The sequence below is a fragment of the Bufo gargarizans genome, chromosome 10, assembly GCF_014858855.1.
Source record: "Bufo gargarizans isolate SCDJY-AF-19 chromosome 10, ASM1485885v1, whole genome shotgun sequence".
Lineage (NCBI taxonomy): Eukaryota > Metazoa > Chordata > Amphibia > Anura > Bufonidae > Bufo > Bufo gargarizans.
This window is the reverse complement of record NC_058089.1, coordinates 111,567,195-111,590,958: the sequence shown is the minus strand read 5'-3', so window position 1 is coordinate 111,590,958 and position 23,764 is coordinate 111,567,195. Positions and strand designations below refer to the sequence as shown.

Sequence of the window (23,764 nt, the reverse complement as noted above, 5' to 3'; positions counted from 1 at the left end):
CAAAACTACAACTCCCAGTATGCCCGGACAGCCTACAGCAGGGCATGATGGGAGTTGTAGTTTGGCAACAGCTGGAGGGCCGCAGGTTGAGCATGCCTGCTATGAATGAATGGTCAGCAGCTTGCAGGCATATAATGCTATGCGACCCCGTCAGTGCTGGGAGGTCAGGACGGGTGCTGCGCTGCGAGTCCGGAGCGTGACACTCATTCATCTGAAAGGGCCTTTGAAGACACAGTCGGACATTTATTAAGTATCACACGCTGGTATTCTTCTATCACACGCTGGCGTCGGATGCGCCGCAATTACCAAAAGGCAAGGACGGACTGGGAACTTCAAGGGTCCATTCACACGTCCGCAATTTCGTCACGCATTTAGCGGAACGGAATTGCGGACCCATTCATTTCACGATGTGCTGCAGAGCCGCACTTCCGTTCCCGAAAAAAATAGAACATGTCCTGCGGACATATTCTCTTAGTGCCGGCAATGTGCGGTCTGCAAAATGCGGAATGCACATTGCCACTGTCCGTGTTTTGCGAAACACGTTGCGGACGTGTGAATGGACCCTTAAAAGTGGCCCCATTTTGTAGTCGGGTCCAAATTGATGGAAGGCACATTATACCACCTCAACAGAGCGCCATAAAATTCTGCCCCATAAACAGCCACTGACTGTGAGGGGGGGCTCAGGTGGCACCCTGGGCATCAGCCCACTGGGACGTTTCCCTATAAGGTCTATGGGCAGTCCGCCCCCTGCTAAGAGGCACACGCCTGTTAATAACAGTGGTGCATCTGTGCAGGTCTCCAAAATGGGTATCTGCACTAGAAAGGAAGGTGGTGTAAATTTCCGCTATAATGTACGCCTGTGTCCGGGCAGCACATCGTGGCATAGATTATAATGAATGTGCCAGGGCGGCTGTAGCCGTCCCCCATAGTGATTTATTTATGTTCTTTTTCATTGTCCGATTCAAAAGCCATAAGTTATTTTATTGCCATATTCTGAGAGAATATATTTACGCCTGCGCAGCAGTATGAGGGCGTGTTTTTTGTGGGGCGAGTTGTATTTTTCACATAGAACATCAAAAGAATGTGATCATTTTATAGTGTCGGTCATTATGAATGGCGGCGATACCAATTTTTCATCTTTTTATTTATTTTTACAATGATTATTACTCTCACGGGGGACTTGTACCTGCGATCGCTGACATAAAACCCTTATGTAGTTCACTGTATTACGCCTGCCTGTCAGTATTTTAGAGGCCCTGCCTCTATATGGAGGCCATTATTAGGCCCATGGCTGCCACAGCAACCCGATGACACCCCAAGATCACTTGGATGCAGCAGTCAATAGCAAACAAATAAGGGGTTAAACAGCCGCCAGTCAACGCAAGGCTCCCACAATGACGGCACGGCCGCTGCTTGTACGACATGCCGTAATGGGAGGTGAGCCAGCGGTCTCTTGGTCAGCACGTAGCGACGCCTCGCCTCTGTGAAGACGCTGTAGCTCCGTGTATCACTGGCGTCACTGTTTGCCACGTTTGGCCTGGTTCTCTGGCCCCGAGCTGCTCACCCTCTTGTTGCGGTGATGTGGAAAGGTCGGCATCAGCTGTGGCTCACAAGCTGCAGAGAAAACACGTGAGATATTCAGACGCCGGATGCGTTACCCCATTAATCTACTAACACAGAAGACTGATACCTGACTGACCCACAAGAATATTGGGGTTCCTGGTCTGGAGCAAGTTTTTAAAACTGGAGACAAAATCTAATCCTAAGAGATTCAACGGGATATAACGAATAATACTTCACAATTAGGTGACCGGTGGATGATATGGCAGCATGCCCGCGGAGCGCCTTCACATCTCAAGATTAGCCTCTTGGGCAAAAGAATGACCAAAGATTGTGCCAAGACACACACAGTCCAGCAATAGACATACAGCCATAAAAAATATATCAGCGGTGCAATACACCACTAAAAACTAGGAGGGGACAGCATATACCCTGACTGGTCAGCATCATAATCACAAGCAAAATATAGACCCCAAACAGGAGAAAATAATCAGAGGGAAGCACCAGAGTAACAAATCCCCCACCTCCTCTGTCACCCCCAGGTAAAGCCAGTTGGTTACTTTGCCACTTGCCTCTGTTTTTCTCCTATTTGGGGCCTATATTTTGCCCACTTCATTGCTGTTTTTAGGAATTTTCTTGCCATGTGATTATGGTTGGTATATTGTGGTGATTTTTTAAATTAGGGCAAGTGGTGTCAGTCCCCTCCTGCGTTTGATGGCGTTTTGCACCACTGACACACTTGTAATGTTTATAGGGTTATTATGTGACCCTGATGGGATCTGTCATCTATACGCAGGGTCATTACGTGACCCTGACAGGACCTGCTGTCCATGCGCAGGGTTATTATGTGATCCTGATGGGATCTGTCATCTATATGCAGGGTCATTACGTGACCATGACAGGACCTGCTGTCCATGCGCAGGGTTATTATGTGATCCTGATGGGATCTTCTGTCCATACGAGGGGTTATTATGTGATCCTGACAGGAACTGCCGTCCATACGCAGGTTTATTATGTGACCCTAACGTTTATACGCAGGGTTATTATGTGACCCTGACAGGACCTAACGTTTATACGCAGGGTTATTATGTGACCCTGACAGGACCTGCTGTCCATGCGCAGGGTTATTGTGTGACCCTGACGGGATCTGCCGCCCATACGCAGGGTTATTGTGTGACCCTGACGGGATCTGCCGCCCATACGCAGGGTTATTATGTGACCCTAACAGGACCTAACATTTATACGCAGGGTTATTATGTGCCCCTGAGGAGATCTGCTGTCCATACACAGGGTTATTATGTGACCCTGACAGGACCTGCTGTCCATCTGTCCATGCGCAGGGTTATTATGTGACCCTGACGAGATCTGCCGTCCATGCGCAGGGTTATCATGTGACCCTAACAGGACCTACCGCCCATACACAGGGTTATTATGTGACCCTGTCCGACCTGCCGCCCATACGCAGGGTTATTGTGTGACCCTGACGGGACCTGCCGCCCATACGCAGGGTTATTATGTGACCCTGTCCGACCTGCCGCCCATACGCAGGGTTATTATGTGACCCTGTCCGACCTGCCGCCCATACGCAGGGTTATTGTGTGACCCTGACGGGACCTGCCGCCCATACGCAGGGTTATTGTGTGACCCTGACGGGACCTGCCGCCCATACGCAGGGTTATTGTGTGACCCTGTCCGACCTGCCGCCCATACACAGGGTTATTGTGTGACCCTGTCCGACCTGCCGCCCATACACAGGGTTATTGTGTGACCCTGACGGGACCTGCCGCCCATACACAGGGTTATTGTGTGACCCTGTCCGACCTGCCGCCCATACGCAGGGTTATTGTGTGACCCTGACGGGACCTGCCGCCCATACGCAGGGTTATTGTGTGACCCTGACGGGACCTGCCGCCCATACGCAGGGTTATTGTGTGACCCTGTCCGACCTGCCGCCCATACACAGGGTTATTGTGTGACCCTGACGGGACCTGCCGCCCATACACAGGGTTATTGTGTGACCCTGTCCGACCTGCCGCCCATACACAGGGTTATTTGTGTGACCCTGACGGGATCTGCCGCCCATAAAATTAATACATAAAATCAGAAAAAGGCACAAAAGTCTTACGTAAAGGTTTCTCCTTGAAATAGGAACTCGCCAGGCTGTCTTCTGCTGTAGCCCTGACAGGAGGGAAAAGAGAAGGCTGGGTCAGTGTGCAGGGGAGCGAGTCCCTGTGTGCAGCTCCCGCTCTCACCTCTTTTTGGGATCATACATAAACAGGAAGTTGAGGAGTCGGAGGCCGGCTTCGGACAGCCAGGGAAACTTGTGCTTCAGGTTGTTGTATGGCTGCTTGCGCACGGTGTACTGACCAACCAGCGGCAGCTTGGAGAAACCCTGCAGAGAACAGCCGGCCTTTACTCAAAGGAGAAAAGAACTTCAAAGGGGCGTTCTGGTAATGACAAGTCCCCCCCCCATCTGCTAGATAATGGACAACTGGGCTGGGAACCCCACTGATCACGAAAGCAGGGGTCCTGTTGGCGGGAAGGTTGTAGACCGGGTCTCAGCTCTCTAGGACGTACCCTTCCTGAGATATTCCCCCAAAAATGACCTGCATTAGCCAATACAAGCAAGTCTTTCACTCATATCCCAACTGCCATACACAAGGTCACATGTCCCTTATCAGCCAATAGAAGCTCGCAGGCCCTTAGTCTCCACATACACACAGTTTTACTCCAGGTTTTCATAACAACCCAGCCATTTTTCTTCACTGCTGTAGGTCAGCTTTAGGCTAGGGCTACACGACGACACATAGGGCACAACTACACTGCGACATTGATGTCGCACGACTATTTTTATAATGATAGTCTATGGTGCTGCACTGCGACATGCTGCGACTAGGACGCAACAGTCACAGAAAAATCCATCTTGGATGGATTTTTTGCGACTGTCGTGTGGCAGTATGTCGCAGTCCGACACCTCAGCCAATCATTATAAAAATTGTTGCGCGACAAAATGTTGTCGTGTAGCCCTAGCCTTAAAGGGGCAGGGCGCTGTGGAGGTCAATGTTATGGGGGCAGGGGCCACTGTTAAAGGGGCAGGCTGCTGTGGATGTTACTGTTAAAGGGGCAGGCTGCTGTGGATGTTACTGTAAAGGGGGCAGGCTGCTGTGGATGTTACTGTTAAGGGGGCAGGCTGCTGTGGATGTTACTGTTAAGGGGGCAGGCTGCTGTGGATGTTACTGTTAAGGGGGCAGGCTGCTGTGGATGTTACTGTAAGGGGGCAGGCTGCTGTGGATGTTACTGTAAGGGGGCAGGCTGCTGTGGATGTTACTGTAAGGGGGCAGGCTGCTGTGGATGTTACTGTAAGGGGGCAGGCTGCTGTGGATGTTACTGTTAAGGGGGCAGGCTGCTGTGGATGTTACTGTTAAGGGGGCAGGCTGCTGTGGATGTTACTGTTAAGGGGGCAGGCTGCTGTGGATGTTACTGTTAAGGGGGCAGGCTGCTGTGACATCACTGTTAAGGGAGTGGGGTACTGTGGCAGTCACTGTTAAAGGGACAGGTGCTGTGGAGGTCTCTGTTAAGGGAGTGGGGTACTGTGGAGGTCACTGTTAAGGGAACGGGGTACTGTGGCAGTCACTGTTAAAGGGACAGGTGCTGTGGAGGTCTCTGTTAAGGGGACAGGAAACAGTGGAGGTCACAGATAAGGGGACAGTCCCCTATGGAAGTCAGTGTTAAGGGGCAGGGTGCTGTATAGGTCACTGTTAAGGGGGCGGGCCCCTGAGGAGGTCAAGGGAGTGGGGTGCTGTGAAACTCACTGTTATAGGGGCGGACTGCTGTGAAGGTCAAAGTTAAGAGGATGGGCTGCTGTGGAGGTCCCATTTTAAGGTGGCGGGGCACTGTGTGGGGTCAGTGTTAAGGGGTGGGGTGCTGTAGAGGTCACTGTTATGTGGATATTGTCGATATCTTTTAACGACACACACAATAGATGAAATACACCCGTGTAAAGCCGGGTCCTTCTGCTAGTAAATGATAATTATAATAGGACCGGTGCGGCGGGGGATTCTTTTCTATTTTTTACTATTACCTGAAGTAGGCTGTGTTTTTAATATTCGGGACAATCCCGTTAACCACGATAAAAACTACAATGAAAACTTAAAGGGGTTGTCCAACCCTTTACAAGTGATGGCCTATGCTGTCACTATCTGATTGGCGGGAGTCCAACACCCCTGGACCCGCACTGATAAGCTGTTCTGCAGCAGCTCCAGCTCTGTCTGGTGTGTAGTAGATGGAGCTGGTTCCTGCAGCAGCTCTGGAGCTATATACATTTTTACATTGCAGATTTTTTAGGTTTTATGATTGATCAGCAGAGTAACTATGAAATCCACAAGTGCTGCATACATACCGGCCAGATAGTTTCATTGGGCGTTCCCAAAAGTTGTATGATTAAATCAATCTGCTGGATTTCTGAGGTTCCGGGCAGTAAAGGCTTGTGAGCCAGCAGCTCAGCCAGAATACAGCCAACCGCCCTGTAAGGGAGACAACATTACTAAGACAACAGCCTAACAACAAACTACAGCCGGCAGCGGCCAGTGTACCGGGCAGATACGGCTCCTCCTGCTGATCCCCAGAATGAAGGAGTCATGGGTACAGAACCGCTGCACAGTGCCAGGACGGGAGAGGAGGTGTGCAGAGAGAAGGTCCAAATGGATTCTGTGTTCGATAATGTTGTGGCCCCTTCACTCTACTGACTAGTGGGGGCCCCTTTGGAACGCTGCGTTCCCTTCACTGCTGCCGTACACATTTTGCAGCCAGCTGTGCCTGGTATTGCAACTCAGCCCCATTTTACTTGATGGCGCCTTTGTTTGCGCCTGATAAAAGCTGAAGGGGACGTGGCACTCGGCAAAGCACCTTGTGCCCTTTGATCAGATGATCGGTGTAGGGCTGAAAAGATTCATGGATTTAATCGATAAAATTGAGGCAAAAAAATCCTTGATGCAGGGATTCGTTTAAATCACATGACCGCGGAGCGCGAGTGAAGTGAAGCTTCTCACTCACCGCTCCGTGGCCTCCCGACTAGGCACAGGGCTGCAGGGCCTTGCGTTCACACATCGTCAGCGCGCTGGCTGACCCTGTGTGTGACGTCAGGTCCCAGTGCATGCTGGGATGAAGACGCGTCTCCTGCGGACTCCATGTGTCAGCGCACGGCGCACTGCCAGGAAAGGGAAGTATGAAGTTAGCAGCAGTGCAGAAGGGGGGGGGGGGGGATGTGGGCACCTGAGATTTGACAATGGCATGTATAAAGTTATTGGCAGGCGGTCGGGAGGAGAGGGGTTAATTGGGGCACCTATGATTTGGCAATGGCATGTATAAAGTTATTAGCGCGGAAGGGAGGGGTTAATGGGGGAACCTGTGATTTGGCATGGAGGGGCTGATCTGGGGGAGTGGGGGACATGGAGGATGACATGGAGGCACTGGGTAAGGGGGACATCATGGCAGCCAATGAACTCCGGCAGTCTGTTCCTCCACTGGAACAGACTGACGGAGTTCATACCATAACCTTAGATACACATTCTGGCAGAAGAACAGCCTGCTGCAGTACACTGTATTGGGTATAGCCGGATACAACCAGCTATATGCTTTCATTGACTATAATGTGGTCCAAGGCCATCTGGCCATGTTTCGGCATACATGCTGGGTATCGTCCAAAGATTTTTTTTTGTCCTTACAAAACCCAGCTTGAATTCTGTAACAAGGCCGGACCCCATTACAGTCAATCGCTGCAGCAGCCGGCAGTATCCAGCTATACCCGATATGGTACATTCTGGCCGGCTGTTCTTCTGACAGAATGTACTGTATATTGCAGCTGTGAAAGAAGCCTTATGTGTGTGCAATTATGTGCAATAAATACAAATATTGTTTTTATAAAGGAATCGATAGAATACTCGATTACTAAAATATTTGTTTACTGCAGCCCTAGACCAGTGGTGGTACCACAGTCGGACCCCCCCCCCCCCCCCCCCCCATCAATCTGATACTATCCTAAGGATAGTCCATCAATTTCAAAGTCCCTGAAAATCCCCAAGATTTCCACCTTCAGCTAATTCTAGATGAATAACTTGTACCCTCAGATACATCGTGATGTACTTACCTATTAACCAACATAAGGTAGATGCCTCACGGGCATGGCTACAAGTGTAGAATATTTACATAGTCAATAGAGTGGTGCCAAGTTTTGAAGTTATCCCCTCTCCTTCGATCTAAATGAGCAGAAGGTCAGACATGAGCCCTATCACTCCATTCATTCTCCATGAGACCGCCAGGGGATAGGCGAGTACAGTGCTCAGCTATTTCCAGGTGGTCCCACAGAGAATGAAAGGAGCTGCAGCGTGCATTCCCGACCTGCGGCTTCATCAGATCGGGGGAGCGAAACCCTAGTTCCTTGGGAACAGTGGGGGTCCCAGCAGTCAGACCCCCAGTGATCACATAGTTATCCCCTATCCTGTGGAATATTTGGCACAATTCCTCTAATGTGAGGTACCCTCTGCGTTTCAGACTTCGAGATCCTGTAACAGGAGGGCTGGATACTTTACAGTGCCACACTTACCACATATCAATGGCTGTTGTCTGTGTTGTGCTCCCTAAAAGCAACTCCGGGGCGCGGTACCTGCAATCACAAAGTAAAGGATGTACACATTATCCAGTAAAACGTTGAACAGAACAAGTAGAGACATAACAGCTATGGAGTCTAAGTTATTTTCTTGTAATATACAATCCTAAATTAGGCAAATTTCCGAAGGCAGACTGCGGTTCAAAGGTCCTTTGCGCTGCAATGGTCAACTCTTCCCCGCTCACGCCAGATTTAAAAAAGTGGGTGTTGCGTAGGTGGGGAAGGCCGACAGGCCCTGCTCATTCATCATTTTCTACGCCTGTTTTAGGCGTAGAAAATGGTTTAAATGTAAGACCGCAAGGCTGCCGGCTTACATTTAGAAATGGTGCTGGATGCGCCAAAGTTATGTAGAGGCCGGCGCATCTACATAACATCGGCGGATCCACCGCCAGTGCAGGGCCTTATTAAGACCGGAGTCTAAAATGCGGTCTTAATGAATGTGCCCCATTGTATCTATGTAGAGACAGTTCTATATTGCATGATCTGAGAAGGTTCAGATTATGCAATATGAATTATTAAAGCAAGGGCTACGGAGATCAACTCCTAGGAATTATCGTGCAAGGGTCCTATTCTGGCGCACGACGCTCTGACAACTGTCTCGCTCAATGTGTAGTTGTGTTTTTCCATGCCCAATGCCTAGTCAGGTGGGAGAGTATACCCGGACAACCTCTGCGTGCCGTCTACATAAAGCCCAATCCAACCAAAAACGAAGGTGACCTCAACTGTGCTCCTCGAGGGCCAGAATAAGAACAGCTTGCAAATTTGTAATATAAAACAATGTCCTTATTCTGGTCCTACAACATTCCTAGACTTGGGAGGGGGGGGGGACTAAAGGCACTGCTTGGATATCGCACATGTGGACTGTGCACAAGCACCTATGCCAGGGCTGGCCAACCTGTGGCTCTCCAGCTGTTGTAAAACTACAACTCCCAACCATGCTTTTGCTGTAGGCTGATACTTGTAGGCAGTCTGGCATGCTGGGAGTTGTAGTTTGCAACAGCTGGAGAGCCTCAGGTTGGCCAGCCCTGACCTATGCTATAGAACAGACACTCCTAGACCCATCAGGACACCACCAGAACACGATCTAACACAGAACCCCCCCATTCAAGGCATATAAATGCAGAAAGAGGCAGTATCAGAATACTGCACCCCGTATCCAGATTCCAGCCACTGGGGCACAGTTCCATTATAGTGTAGGTGACACCCAACCGTATGTGCGCTGCAGATTTTAAAGGAGTTTTCCCGCTGAGAGTGCTGGCTTACATTTGGGATCTGAGCGATGGATCGCTGCGGACCCCTGACAGTGATGCTCCGGGCCACCCGCAGCGCAGGGACCTGCAGCACCGTTCACATAAGTAACAGCAGTGATGCCGTTCTTTCATTCTCAAGCTCGTTCGATCATAATGTCGATGCATATCCTTCTACGCTGTAACATTACAGAGCCACTTTCCTGGAGGTTATAAAGTGTGACAGGACACAGACTGATCTACGAATGAACTGTTCTGACAACCTGGTGCTCGGCCAGTCAGCGAGGATAGGGATTTGGACCTGGACGGTCTCTTCATGGGCCAGAATCGATTGAGCTGTCACATTAGATCTTATGTACCATGGATGAGATATTCTGATATTCTGCCTGACATAACAGACTGCAGGATGAAGCTTTACTCGTGGCTACTGACCAGAGAGTCACTACTTTCGGAGTCATCTGTTTTGCAGGAACGCTGTATGCCCGGGCGAGACCAAAGTCGGCTGCAATAAAGAGAAATCAATAGCCGGTCAGTTTGGTTATCTGAAGATTTTACATAAATCAAAGCAAAGGAACTGTCATGTGGATTACCGATCTTCACGCAGCCTTTATCAGTCATCAGCAGATTGGAGACCTTCAGATCCCTGCCCAGAGACAACACAGAAGTGAGGAAGACAGGGACGTTCCACGATTAAATCCACATATTCACTAACATGCGAGTGGCTGCAGGGCATCCGGGCCCTGGGAAAAAAGCTTATTAAAGCCACATTAGAAGACACCAATATTTTATATGGCCCGTGCTAGATTGGGAGGAGGAGGAAGAATTGTCACAGATTTGGCTATAAAATATACTTAAAGGAACTTTGAAAGTCAGATAGTAGTCTCTTTCTAAGAAACTTAGAGCAAGCACGGTACCTCACATGGATCCAGAGATTTGCAAGTTCATTGCTGAGCGTGCTCTGCTAGATTTATTTCAAGCTAGCAGCTGAGGGGGGTGTGCACTTTCTCAAGGAGCGTGTCCTTTCTACTTCAGCTGGTGGCAGCTGAAGGATGGAATTGAGCATGTGCTTCCATCTCAGTGAGCAGGACAGAGAAATTAGAAACAGAGCAAACAGCAGGTGGCGCTCTACATACAGGTTTCAGTGAACAGCTCAGTGGCTATACAAAATGTTTAATTACATGCAATTACAAAAGGATGTAGATCCAGGCGCTGGTTTGAAAAATGCTAAATATTTTTTTGTGGGACGAGCCCTTTAAAGAAACAATTTGGGATTTTTTTAATTGTTTTTCGTAATTGTAAACTATATTACGGATCGAGTAGTGCAGTTAATTATCAGCTCAGCTTCGGCATTACATTACGAGACCCAGAGTCTGACCACCCAAGTCCTACAGCGCGTGGACCGGAATGCCACAACACAGCAGATGCTATGGGACATGGATAGTCAGAGTGAGCGAGTCACGAGAGGCGAGGGCGGCCCAAAAGAGAGTTTGGCCGCACTACCATATCCCTCATGCAGTTTACGAATCGAAAAAAAAATCTCTACTGCTTTTTTAAAAATTCCAACGGCGTTTGGGTCCGCATCCAGGCTGCATTTTTTGCGGCTCGGATGTTGACTCATTCACTTCAATGGGGCCGCAAAGGATGTGGACAGCACAAAAAAAATAATATATAGAACATGTCCTATTCTGGTCCGTTTTGTGGACAAGAATAGGCATTTCTATAATGGGCGGCCTATTCCGCAAATTGCGGAACGCACACGGGCGGCATCCGTGTTTTTTGGGATCTAAAATTTGAGAACCGCAAAACACGGCGCGGTCGTGTGCATGTAACCTTTGTGGTATGGGATTTTTTGGTCTCTATTCACATTCAAAGCCCAATGGACAATTCTGCTGGTTTCCAGAGCGGTGCACTGTGGGAGCGCAGATGAGACTAATGAAGGCCACATTTCGGAAAGGTAACCAGCAGAATGAAACCAGCTTCGGATGCAAACTACTGTATGTCTGATAAAGGCATTTCACACGTAGCGTTACATTACTGTAGACCAGCGATTAGATCCTGCAAGAAGCAGAGATAACCAAATAGTAGACACTTCAGATTAAAGAGAAAAATGACTGCAGCTGATTTTTCCTAATAAATGTGGAGTTCCCCTTTAAGGGTCCACAAAACAAATTCTTTACCTGTGCACTATGAAGTTTTCATGCAGATACTGAAGGCCGGTGAGCAGCTGGAAGCATATACACTTTACCTGCGTGAGGAGGAGAAACAAGTCACTTTAGAGTCCGCGAATACCAAGGAAACTAGTAAATTGCAATAGTAGAGACTCTAATAGGAAAATTATTAAAGGGGTTGGCCCATCTCGCACTTTGGTTGCATATACCTAGGACAGGCATGCTCAACCTGCAGCCCTCCAGCGATAGCAAAACTACAACTCCCAGCATGCCCGAACAGCCTACAGCAGGGCATTGTGGGAGTTGTAGTTTTACAACAGCTGGAGGACCGCAGGTTGAGCATGCCTGTCCTAGGTATATACCACCAATGTCAGATAGGTGCAAGGCCCATCTATGTCTAGAACAAGGCCCCCAAAGTGAACAAGGACGAACTGCACAAGCGTGGCCACCCTCCATCCATTTCTATGGGTGTGCCGAAAACAGACGAGCACTAACTCTGCTATTTCCAGACACCCATAGAGGGGAATGGAAAGGTGGCTGCGCTTGCGCGGTGTGCTCGCCATTCACTTTTATGGGTGTTCCGGAAATAGCCTAGCGCGCTCACTCGGCTTTTCGCAGCTCCCACAGAAGTAATGGACAGTATGCTGCGCATCTTTCGCTTTGGGGACCTCGTTTAGGGACTCGCACCTATCAGACATTGGCAGCATATCCTAGCGATATGTCACCAAAGTGCGAGATGGCTCAACCCCTTTAAGGCTACATGCACACGACTGTATGTATTCTGTGGTCCGAAAACTGCAGATCTGCAAAATATGGATATGGATCAAAATGCCTATTCTTGTCTGCAAAACATGTACAATAATAGTACATGGTTTGCAATTTGCGGCACGGCTGCATGGATGCGGACAGCACACAGATGATAATGCGGATCGGACGTGGACTGAAAATATGGTCGTGTGAATGAGGGTTTAGAAATAACAAGAACGCTCTACCGATCCCCTACTACTGCTATTCCAACGCTGCTTCGGGCTTCAATGGTCTGCCCTTCCTGTCCTGGTTCGAGAAGTCTGAGCCAAAGGTCACCCTCACCTATCCCCTGATGCTAATACCCCCCTGGTCCTGGCTCAACGTCCGCCCTGCTTGTTGATTGTTTCCATGTAACAACAGGATTTTAAAAAAGTTAAAGAAAAAAAAAACAGAACAGCAAATCGGGTCATGGACAGATGTTACCAGAACGCTGGATTTTTTTTATTTGTTGACTGTACTCATAAGCGGGGGGCTACTTTAACACCAGCTTCTCCATAAAAACCTGTATATAAAAGACAACTAGTGGGATGTCAGTACCTGGGCTTCGGAGAATGGAGTCTGCATGTTCTCCAGTAGACTGGCCAAGTCCTGCTCGCAGTAACCCATGACCAGGAAAATGCTGCAAAAAGACAAATGACACCTCTGTGATAACCGGCAGGTAGGTGACGGCCACAGATCATCCACCAGGGGACAGGCCGGCATTTTGTTCCTGGCAGTGATAGTGTTAATCTCACCTCTCGAGATGATTGCCGACGACCACCTCCTTCAGCTCCACGATGTTAGGATGTCTGAGCTTTAGAAGCAGCGTGATCTCTCGGAGGCTGCTAATGGGGATTCCTGCAATCGAAAAGGCAAGTGATATTACTACAAGGTGTCACCTATAGGCACAGCCATCTGGGGGCCGCTGAAACAGGGCCTGCATGGGAGAAGAGAAGGTTTCGATTCGATGACTTCAAGCAGAGATCTTTAAAAACCAAAGCATATCAGGAAACTGCATAGGTTGCATGCTACAAAGCTTTATGTGCTGAAGCAGGAGGACACAATAAAGTGGGAGGTGTGACTGCACAGGGGCGAGAACTGCGTCAAGAGGCTGCAGGTGCCACTGGAGGCCAAAACCTTACCAGTAAGGATCACATGCAGGTGAGGTGTTCGCTCAGGTGGCTGGCCCTCGCTGCGGCATCTCTGGCCATATACGTAGGATTAGTACCGTCCAGAGTGCGGTCGATCTACATCTAGTTCAGGCATGCTCAACCTGCGGCCCTCCAGCTGTTGCAAAACTACAACCCGAACAGCCTACAGCTATCAGCTATCAGCCTAGAGCAGGGCATGGTGGGAGTTGTAGTTTTGCAACAGCTGGAGGGCCGCAGGTTGAGCATGCCTGATCTAGATGGTTTGTACAATCTGGCCATCAGTAATCGGTATACCGCCGTGCTATAATTCCGGTATTCTGTCCTGTTATAATAAGAGAACTTCGGAAATACTGGCATTTGGGTTCGCTTTAAATGGCAAATGAACGGCCGTATTCACATTTTTGGTGGACAATGGTCGGTCGAAGGCCACTGTGAAAACTGATCAAAATCGGCTATTTCATCCAGCAGCATTAGTCTTTAGTCCGGAGTTAGAATTTACAGGGGAATCTCACTTTCTGATCAATGGCATAGGAAAGGCTCTCATTCCCGCCGCAGTTCCTAAGGTGAATCCTGCTGCCACCCAAGGGTACCACATGTAAGCATGGAACACAGCGGGTGATGTATTCAGAGCTCCCAAGGTGGTAGCCGTCATGTGATACCCACCGAATGCGCCCCCTTCTGCATAGGCACTTACAGTATTGAGCACATACAGGCAGCATAACCTCCTGTATCTGCGCATGCGCTGAACACAACAGTGCCGCTTAGGAAGCTCACATGTGGTTATGGACATGGCAACCGCTCTGCCCCGAGTTTACACACGGTATCCAAAGGCGTCAGGGGGGCTAACGTTTGGGCTGCGAGAAGGAATTCAGCATTTTAGCATTGCTTGTGCAAGTACACATCAGTGTAATTTCACGGAATTTAATTATAAAGTGGACAATCCCTTTAAGCTTCAGATCGCTGTATCCGATGTATATACGCCTATCCGTAATCCCTGTGATGTATAGCCCTGGCCACCCATGTGCCACGCTCTGAGAAATCACTCACCGTCCTTCTCTTTGTCCATCCTCACTTTCTTCAGCGCCACAATCTCATTGTTCCTGGTGTCTCTGGCGCGATCTGCAAGAGAAACCTCAGCCGTGACAAGTCGTCCACGATATTAATACAAGGGCGTCGTTACAGACGTGATGGAAATACCCGGGCACATAGCAGGAGGCAGCAAGACGTATCGTGTTATAGGAGAATGCAGGGTGAAATAGGACACGTGCGGGGTATGAATACTTACACACGATGCCATAGGTGCCCTCACCAATGCGGTTTAACTTTTCAAATTCCTTGACGCTTCGACATTGCCCGAGCTGAGGATGTAAAAGAAGCAAAAAACTATTAAAAGCCTGTTCACTCTACATTTAGCGCATAAGCTGATGTGTCCACAGAAAAAACGGAGGCCAAAACGAGAACCCTTCGGCCACTGTCCGCAAAAATAAGATATGAAACCCTGAAAAGATGCCATAAAAACCCATGGGAGATCAATGCCGCCATATGGCATACGTCGCTGACCTCCACTTAACATATAGGTCCTGGGCTACCTCCTGCAGTGGAAGAAGGGACCCGTCAGGTCTTCCCCCTTACAGTCAAAGCACAGTCTCTGACAAGGTGGGTGGCAGTTGCTCCCTGGTGCCTGCACCAGAGCGTCAGGATTCAGAGAGGGGCTGCCCGCGGAAGCTCCAATCACGTCCATATACGACCAGTTATGTCACTGCAGCTTCCTGGGGATTTCGGGAGCAAGCATTTGTATGAGGCCGGGCAGAAGAAACTATGTGCAGGCCAAGGAAGCTCCAATGGCCGAATGAGGCGGCAGCAGAAGGAGGGAGGTGGCCACTGCCCCAAGACACCCTACTACTGAGACATGGGTGGGCTGTATGGGCGAGGTCTCCCACCGTATGCTATACACTAGGATACGTGGCAGCCTTATGCCCTCCCGCCCTATACCTCCATGACGTGATGTGAACTGTCCCGTATACTGGACTCCAGAAAGGACAGATGATATGGTAAGAGCCAGGAGCACCGTGGGGCACATGACCTCCAGCTCACAGAGGTGCAGGGCTTGTTACAGTGTATCAGCGCTCCCTTTCACTTGGGGACAGTTTTCAGCCCCTGGTTGTACAAAGAAGAGAATGTTTGCATTCACAGACAGCAAGCAGTACAAAGTTGTCCGAGTTACTTCTTTTAAAGGGGATTTACGGGAGTACAATATCAATGACCCATCCTCACGACTGGACGCCAGTATCTGATCGGTGGGGGCCAGACTCCTGGCTGTAGGAATACTCCGGAGAGCACCGCGGCCTCTTTCTAGGCCAATGACATCGCGGTCACGTGACCTGGGCTGCAATAACAGGCACCGCCGCTATGGCGCTGTGCGTGGTATGCAGTGACAAGGCCACAGCGCTCACTGGGCCTCTTCAAACAGCTGACCGGTGGGAGTGTCGGGAGTCGGACCCCCATCCATTAGATACTGATGACTTATTAATATTGTACTCTCGGAAAACCTCTTAAAGGGGATGCGGCGATGTTAAACTGGATGTTTACAGCGAGGGAGCACAGCGCCGGGAGAAGGAGTGGGATACCAGCGCCAGGAAGCAGGTACGTAAGCTTCCCTTTACAGGTCCGGCCAAGTGGGTATGTTATGTAAATTATATACAGTACAGAGCAAAAGTTTGGACACACCTTCTCATTCAAAGAGTTTTCTTTATTTTCATGACTATGAAAATTGTAGATTCACATTGAAGGCATCAAAACTATGAATTAACACATGTGGAATTATATACATAACAAAAAAGTGTGAAACAACCGGAAATATGTCATATTCTAGGTTAACAGTGGACCGCAGAGTGAAGGCAAAAGGGCCAACAAGTGCTAAGCATCTCTGGAAACTCCTTCAAGACTGTTGGAAGACCATTTCAGGTGACTACCTCTTGAAGCTCATCAAGAGAATGCCACGAGTGTGCAAAGCAGTAATCAAAGCAAAAGGTGGCTACTTTAAAGAACCTAGAATATGACATATTTTCAGTTGTTTCACACTTTTTTGTTATGTATATAATTCCACATGTGTTAATTCATAGTTTTGATGCCTTCAGTGTGAATCTACAATTTTCATAGTCATGAAAATAAAGAAAACTCTTTGAATGAGAAGGTGTGTCCAAACTTTTGCTCTGTACGGTCACGGTATATGTATATATATATATATATATATATATATATATATATATATATATATATAGTAATTGTCCCGATTCCCCAAATCCCCCCGTTCCAGTTCCTTCCTCCCCCCTGGGCTTTGTCCGACAGGGTTGCCTCGAGTCCCCTGTGTGAATGGAGCAGTAGTGCATTTACACGACTACCCAGATAGCGGAGCGCTGTCAGCATTGCCGCCATAACAATGACCGGAGTTGCACCGCCGCTCCATTGAAGATCCCAATCCTTGTAATCGTGCGGTCAGAGCGGTCATACATTTTTCACCTATTCCCCACGTTCACAATTGCGTTGTGCCCTTATACCCCCACCAGCAGGTGAATTCCTTGAGGAGCGGCCCCTAGAAGTGGCAGCTGACCAAAACGTTTGCACCGCGCAGCGCTGCGCCCTATCTACGCCCCATAGAAGTCAATAGAAACTGCTCTCAAACACGAAGGTGTTATAACATTTCCATGGCAAATGAAGCCCTCTACACTCACATGGGTAAGTGGAAGGCAGCAGCCCCCATGCTATGCCATGCACCCATCACTGCAGGCACCAGGGGCATGTCCTCCCCGTACTTACCCTGTCCTCCTCGGGCACTGTGATAAACTTCTCCTCCCTGACGTGTTTTAGGCGGATTTGTTCCAGTTCTGGCTCATGCTCCGCTGCTGTGTCAGCCATTGGCCCGGGCTCGGCGAGCAGGAAAGACCGAGGCTTGAGGCCTGTGAGTATCCGCGTGTAATGAAGAGATGGGATGATGTCGCCCTCTGGTGGCTGCAAGTAGGAATGACAGGAGCATGAGAACTCAGCAGTAACCAGTACAGAAACTGGGGGAACTGGTTTTTCTGTGCTGGGAAAAAGCTCAGGGTTTGTTTCTACATTGCTTTATACGTTTATGGGTACACAGAGGCAGAACGCAACATGCGGTTATGTTGCACCCATCTCCATATTGATCAATTACTCATCCATGATGGTTACACATATTTTTTGTGTGCAGAAATCAACAGTTTTATCCATGGGGGCAAAAGTCGCAGATTTTCCATTAACCCCTCCTGACCTGGCCTTTTTCAGTTTTTTTTTTTTCTTCCGTTTTTTACTCCCTGCCTTTCAGGGGCCATAACTTTTTTAATTTTTCAATTCACATAGCTGTATGAGGGCTTGTTTTTTGCGGGATAAGTTGTACTTTCTAGTGGCACCATTTAACCCCTTGGGCACTCTAAAGATAGCGCCCGCCATAAGGCCTCATGCACTCGGTCATTTGCAGTCCCCAACACACGGGCAACATCCGCGCGGCGGCTGGGACGGATTGAGACCCATTCAGCTTGAATGGGTCCGTGATCCATCCGTAACGGTAAAAAAATAGAACATATTGTATTTTTTGTTGCGGTGCGGAGGCACGGACAGAAACAACAGTGCTTCTGTGGGCTTCCGTTCTGCACCGTATCTCCCGGATTGCAGAGTGAATGGGTCCACACCCGTGATGCAGGGTGCACACGGCCGGTGCCCGTGTATTACGGACCCGCTGTATGCGGACCGCAATACGGCCACGGCCCGGGCATGAGGCCTAAGGCTAATGGCATATATTTAACCCCTCAATGCTGTGGTGAAATGTAACTACGGCATCTAAGCAGTGCAAACACGGGAGCCGCACGCTCCCACGCCTGTAAGGCTGGTAATGTGTTTTGATGCGTTTTTCACGCGCGTGATAAAAAACTGAAGGTTTACAAAAAAACATCTCCTAGCAACCATCCGTGAAAAACGCATCGCACCCGCACTTGCTTCTTGAAGCAATGCGTTTTTTACTGAAGCCGCATTCACTTCTATGGGGCCGGGGCTGAGTGAAAAACGCAGAATATAGAACATGCTGCGATTTTCACGCAACGCAGAACTGATGCGTTAAAAACAACGCTCATGTACACAGACCCATTGAAATGAATGGGTCAGGATTCAGTGCGGGTGCTATGCGTTCACGTCACGCATTGCACCTGTGCGGAAAACTCGCTCGTGTGAAAGGGACCTAACAGTGTTCCCTGGCTGAGATCAAGGAAAATGTTGTAGTGATAGCCCGGAGCATAAGGCCCCTTTCACACGAGTTTTCCGCTCGGGTGCAATGCGTGACGTGAACGCATAGCACCCGCACTGAATCCTGACCCATTCACTTCAATGGCTCTGTGTACATGAGCGTTGTTTTTAACGCATCAGTTCTGCGTTGCGTGAAAATCGCAGCATGTTCTATATTCTGCGGTTTTCACGCAGCCCTGGCCCCATAGAAGTGAATGTGGCTTCAGTAAAAAACGCATTGCTTCAAGAAGGAAGTGCGGGTGCGATGCGTTTTTCACGGATGGTTGCTAGGAGATGTTTTTTGTAAACCTTCAGTTTTTTTATTACGCGCGTGAAAAACGCATCAAAACGCATTGCACCCGAGTGGAAAAAACTGAACTGAACGCAATCGCAGACAAAACTGGCTGAACTTGTTTGCAAAATGGTGCGAGTTTCACTGAACGCATCCGGACCTAATCCGTCACGCTCGTCTGAAAGAGGCCTGAAGCAGGCAGAGATGAGAGAATTTCCGCTTGTGAAATTCGTTCACGCTTCGTTTACTGGTTAAAGGTGAATTGTGTTATGGATTCCTTTACCACGGGCCATAGCGCAATTCTATGACGGAATGTCTTTAGAGGCATTCCGTTATTCATTCCGTCATAATAGAAGTCTATGGGGGCAAAACGGATCCGTCCCATTTCCGTTATGCAGGAGAGTCCGGATCCGTTTTGTAGCCCATAGGCTTCTATTATGATGGAATGAATAACGGAATGCCTCTAAAGACATTCCGTCATAGAATTGCGCTATGGCCCGTGGTAAAGGAATCCATAACGCAATTCACCTTTAACCAGTAAACGAAGCGTGAACGAATTTCATAAGCGGAAATTCGCTGATCTCTAATACCCCTCACAGAACATAATTGTCAATCTAATGATTGCCAGTTATAGTCACCTAGGGTTAAAAAAAAAAAGTTTAAAAAAATATAAAAGTTCAAATCAACCGCATTTCCCCAGAATCAAAATAAACAATAAAAAAAAACATTATAGACCTGTACTAAAAAAATGAAGATAGAAGGACCTTCTATCTTCATTCAGCAGGACCTGCGCTGACATCACCGCGCTCATCACGTGGTGAGCGCAATGATGACAGCGCAGGTCCTTTGAGGGGAGTAAAAAAAAATATTTTGAACCCCACAATGGACCTTTTACTAAGCATTCTGTATTCAAGAATGCTATTATTTTCCATTATAACCATGTTATAATGGAAAATAATAAAGTAAATGGGGTCCTGGGTAACTCATCCCTTGTCACCTAGCAACCATGCGTGAAAATCGCACCGCATCTGCACTTGCTTGCGGATGCGATTTTCACGCAGACCGATTCACTTCTATGGGGCCTGCGTTGCGTGAAAAACGCAGAATATAGAACATGCTGCAATTTTCTCGCTACGCACAAGTAATGCGTGAAAATCACCGCTCGTGTGCACAGCCCCATAGAAATGAATGGGTCCGGATTCAGTGCGGGTGCAATGCGTTTAATTAGTTAAACAAAATTCCCCAGAAAAAAAAACACAAAACATTTTTTAAAAGGTAGGTGACTCTCTAAGGCAGTGGCGGAGAACCTAAGGGGGCGCTCAGAGCCCTGTCTGGGGGCACCGTACGTAGGGTTGCCACCTGTGCACTATTACTAATGAGCGCTTCCATTGTGGAGCGCTCATTAGTACAGCATTTGCCCCCCTCATCCATCTGATCGCGCCGCGGGGAACACTCGCTGCTCATTGGATGCGCAGGACAGGACCTTCGCTCCAGTGTGATGACGTTTCGCAGTATCGACTGGAAGCAGCAGGACCTGTGAAACGTCACCATCATGCTGGAGCGCAGGTCCTGTCCGCGCATCTAGTGAGCAGCGAGTGTTCACCGTGGCGCAATCACATCGAGGGGGCGAGTTTTATTTATTTTTTTGCACAAGAAGAGTGGGGAAGGAGAATTTTACTGGGCGCCATTAATAGGGACCCTATTAATACTGGGGGCCACTAATGGGGGCATTATTAATACTGGGGGCCACTAATGGGGAATTAGTAATATTGGGGGTCACTAATGGGGCCTTATTACTACTGGGGGCCACTAAAGGAGCATTATTAATATTGGGGGCCACTAATAGGGCCTTATTAATACTGAGGGCCACTAATAGGGCCTTATTGATACTGGGAGCCACTAATGGGGTCTTACTAATACTGGGAGCCACTAATGGGGCATTATTAATACTGGGGGCCACTAATGGGGCCTTATTAATACTGGGGGCCATTAATGGGGGCCTTATTAATACTGGGGCCACTAATAGGGCCTTATTAATACTGGGAGCCACTAATTGGGCACTATTAATACTGGGGGCCATTAATGGGGGCCTTATTAATACTGGGGGCCATTACTGGGACATTATTAATACTGGGGCCACTAATGGGACATTTGTAATACCAGGGGTGCCAATGGGGGAAGTCATCTTCCTGGGGCCTGTGTTAACCCACGCCCGCACAGCTTATCTCGCCCAGTTATTTTCAGTACTCAGGTTAAATTGCCGTGTTGGCACTTGGTGATAATTGAGTTGGTTTTGGGTTGCACTTGGTCGTGGAGCTCTGATTCTCTGTCAGTGTCTGATCTAAGAATGGTCCAATGTTTACTCTGAATTCTCAGTATTTTTGTAGCATAGCCGTCACTGCCTGTGCATCTTATGATATCGTCAGTTCACAAGTTGATTGGTTTAGCGGAGAGGCAGAAATGTAGCACCGACTTGCTTTGCTCCTAACCCCTGATGACGCCGGTTTCCTGACGAAACATGTCGGGGGGGGGAGCATGGTTTATTATTTGAAAAAGCTGCGCTCTCTCCTGCTCCCTAAACCCAGAGGTGGCCCTTGTACTGCAGACATGGTACCACTGCTATAGGTAGGGACACTGTGGTCTGCAGACACGGTACCACTGCTATAGGTAGGGACACTGTGGTCTGCAGACACGGTACCACTGCTATAGGTAGGGACACTGTGGTCTGCAGACACGGTGCCACTGCTATAGGTAGGGACACTGTAGTCTGCAGACATGGTACCACTGCTATAGGTAGGACACTGTGGTCTGCAGACATGGTACCACTGCTATAGGTAGGGACACTGTGGTCTGCAGACATGATACCACTGCTATAGGTAGGACACTGTGGTCTGCAGACATGGAACCACTGCTATAGGTAGGGACACTGTGGTCTGCAGACACGGTACCACTGCTATAGGTAGGGACACTGTAGTCTGCAGACATGGTACCACTGCTATAGGTAGGGACACTGTGGTCTGCAGACATGATACCACTGCTATAGGTAGGACACTGTGGTCTGCAGACACGGTACCACTGCTATAGGTAGGGACACTGTGGTCTGCAGACATGGTGCCACTGCTATAGGTAGGACACTGTGGTCTGCAGACATGGAACCACTGCTATAGGTAGGGACACTGTGGTCTGCAGACACGGTACCACTGCTATAGGAAGGGACACTGTGGTCTGCAGACATGGAACCACTGCTATAGGTAGGACACTGTGGTCTGCAGACACGGTACCACTGCTATAGGAAGGGACACTGTGGTCTGCAGACACGGTACCACTGCTATAGGTAGGGACACTGTGGTCTGCAGACACGGTGCCACTGCTATAGGAAGGGACACTGTGGTCTGCAGACACGGTACCACTGCTATAGGTAGGGACACTGTGGTCTGCAGACATGGTACCACTGCTATAGGTAGGGACACTGTGGTCTGCAGACATGGTACCACTGCTATAGGTAGGGACACTGTGGTCTGCAGACACGGTGCCACTGCTATAGGTAGGGACACTGTGGTCTGCAGACATGGAACCACTGCTATAGGTAGGACACTGTGGTCTGCAGACATGGTACCACTGCTATAGGTAGGGACACTGTGGTCTGCAGACATGGAACCACTGCTGTAGGTAGGGACACTGTGGTCTGCAGACACGGTACCACTGCTATAGGAAGGGACACTGTGGTCTGCAGACACGGTACCACTGCTATAGGTAGGGACACTGTGGTCTGCAGACACGGTGCCACTGCTATAGGTAGGGACACTGTGGTCTGCAGACATGGAACCACTGCTATAGGTAGGACACTGTGGTCTGCAGACACGGTACCACTGCTATAGGTAGGGACACTGTGGTCTGCAGACATGGTACCACTGCTATAGGTAGGGACACTGTGGTCTGCAGACATGGTACCACTGCTATAGGTAGGACACTGTGGTCTGCAGACATGGTGCCACTGCTATAGGTAGGACACTGTGGTCTGCAGACATGGTACCACTGCTATAGGTAGGACACTGTGGTCTGCAGACATGGTACCACTGCTATAGGTAGGGACACTGTGGTCTGCAGACATGGAACCACTGCTATAGGTAGGGACACTGTGGTCTGCAGACATGGTACCACTGCTATAGGTAGGGACACCGTGGTCTGCAGACATGGAACCACTGCTATAGGTAGGGACACTGTGGTCTGCAGACATGGTACCACTGCTATAGGTAGGGACACCGTGGTCTGCAGACATGGTACCACTGCTATGCTATAGGTAGGGACACTGTGGTCTGCAGACACGGTACCACTGCTATAGGTAGGGACACTGTGGTCTGCAGACACGGTACCACTGCTATAGGTAGGGACACTGTGGTCTGCAGACATGGTACCACTGCTATAGGTAGGGACACTGTGGTCTGCAGACATGGTGCCACTGCTATAGGTAGGACACTGTGGTCTGCAGACACGGTACCACTGCTATAGGTAGGGACACTGTGGTCTGCAGACACGGTACCACTGCTATAGGTAGGGACACTGTGGTCTGCAGACACGGTACCACTGCTATAGGTAGGGAC

At 49.1% G+C, this 23,764-nt stretch overlaps 1 protein-coding gene across 1 annotated transcript; it reads right to left on the bottom strand.

Moving 5' to 3' along the window:
- Positions 1-1,125: 1,125 nt before the first annotated feature.
- Positions 1,126-17,553, bottom strand: CDK10 (cyclin dependent kinase 10). Its single transcript, XM_044269802.1, has 13 exons — positions 17,393-17,553; positions 14,862-14,934; positions 14,624-14,695; positions 13,181-13,283; positions 12,984-13,065; positions 11,649-11,716; positions 10,062-10,114; positions 9,904-9,973; positions 8,162-8,221; positions 5,960-6,083; positions 3,813-3,952; positions 3,686-3,738; positions 1,126-1,614 (listed from the first exon to the last, which is right to left on the bottom strand). The coding sequence occupies exons 1-13, from the start codon at positions 17,489-17,491 to the stop codon at positions 1,517-1,519; spliced, it is 1,095 nt and encodes a 364-aa protein (XP_044125737.1). The 5' UTR covers positions 17,492-17,553; the 3' UTR covers positions 1,126-1,516.
- Positions 17,554-23,764: the final 6,211 nt, after the last annotated feature.

Coding starts and splice junctions, on each gene's coding strand:
- CDK10 (XM_044269802.1), bottom strand. CDS start 17,491: ATGGCTGACACAGCAGCGGAGCATGAGCCAGAACTGGAACAAATCCGC. Junction 13,066..13,180: donor GTCGGCAATCATCTCGAGAG/GTGAGATTAACA, acceptor GTCTTTTTGCAG/CATTTTCCTGGTCATGGGTT. Junction 8,222..9,903: donor CCGAAAGTAGTGACTCTCTG/GTCAGTAGCCAC, acceptor TTGTGATTGCAG/GTACCGCGCCCCGGAGTTGC.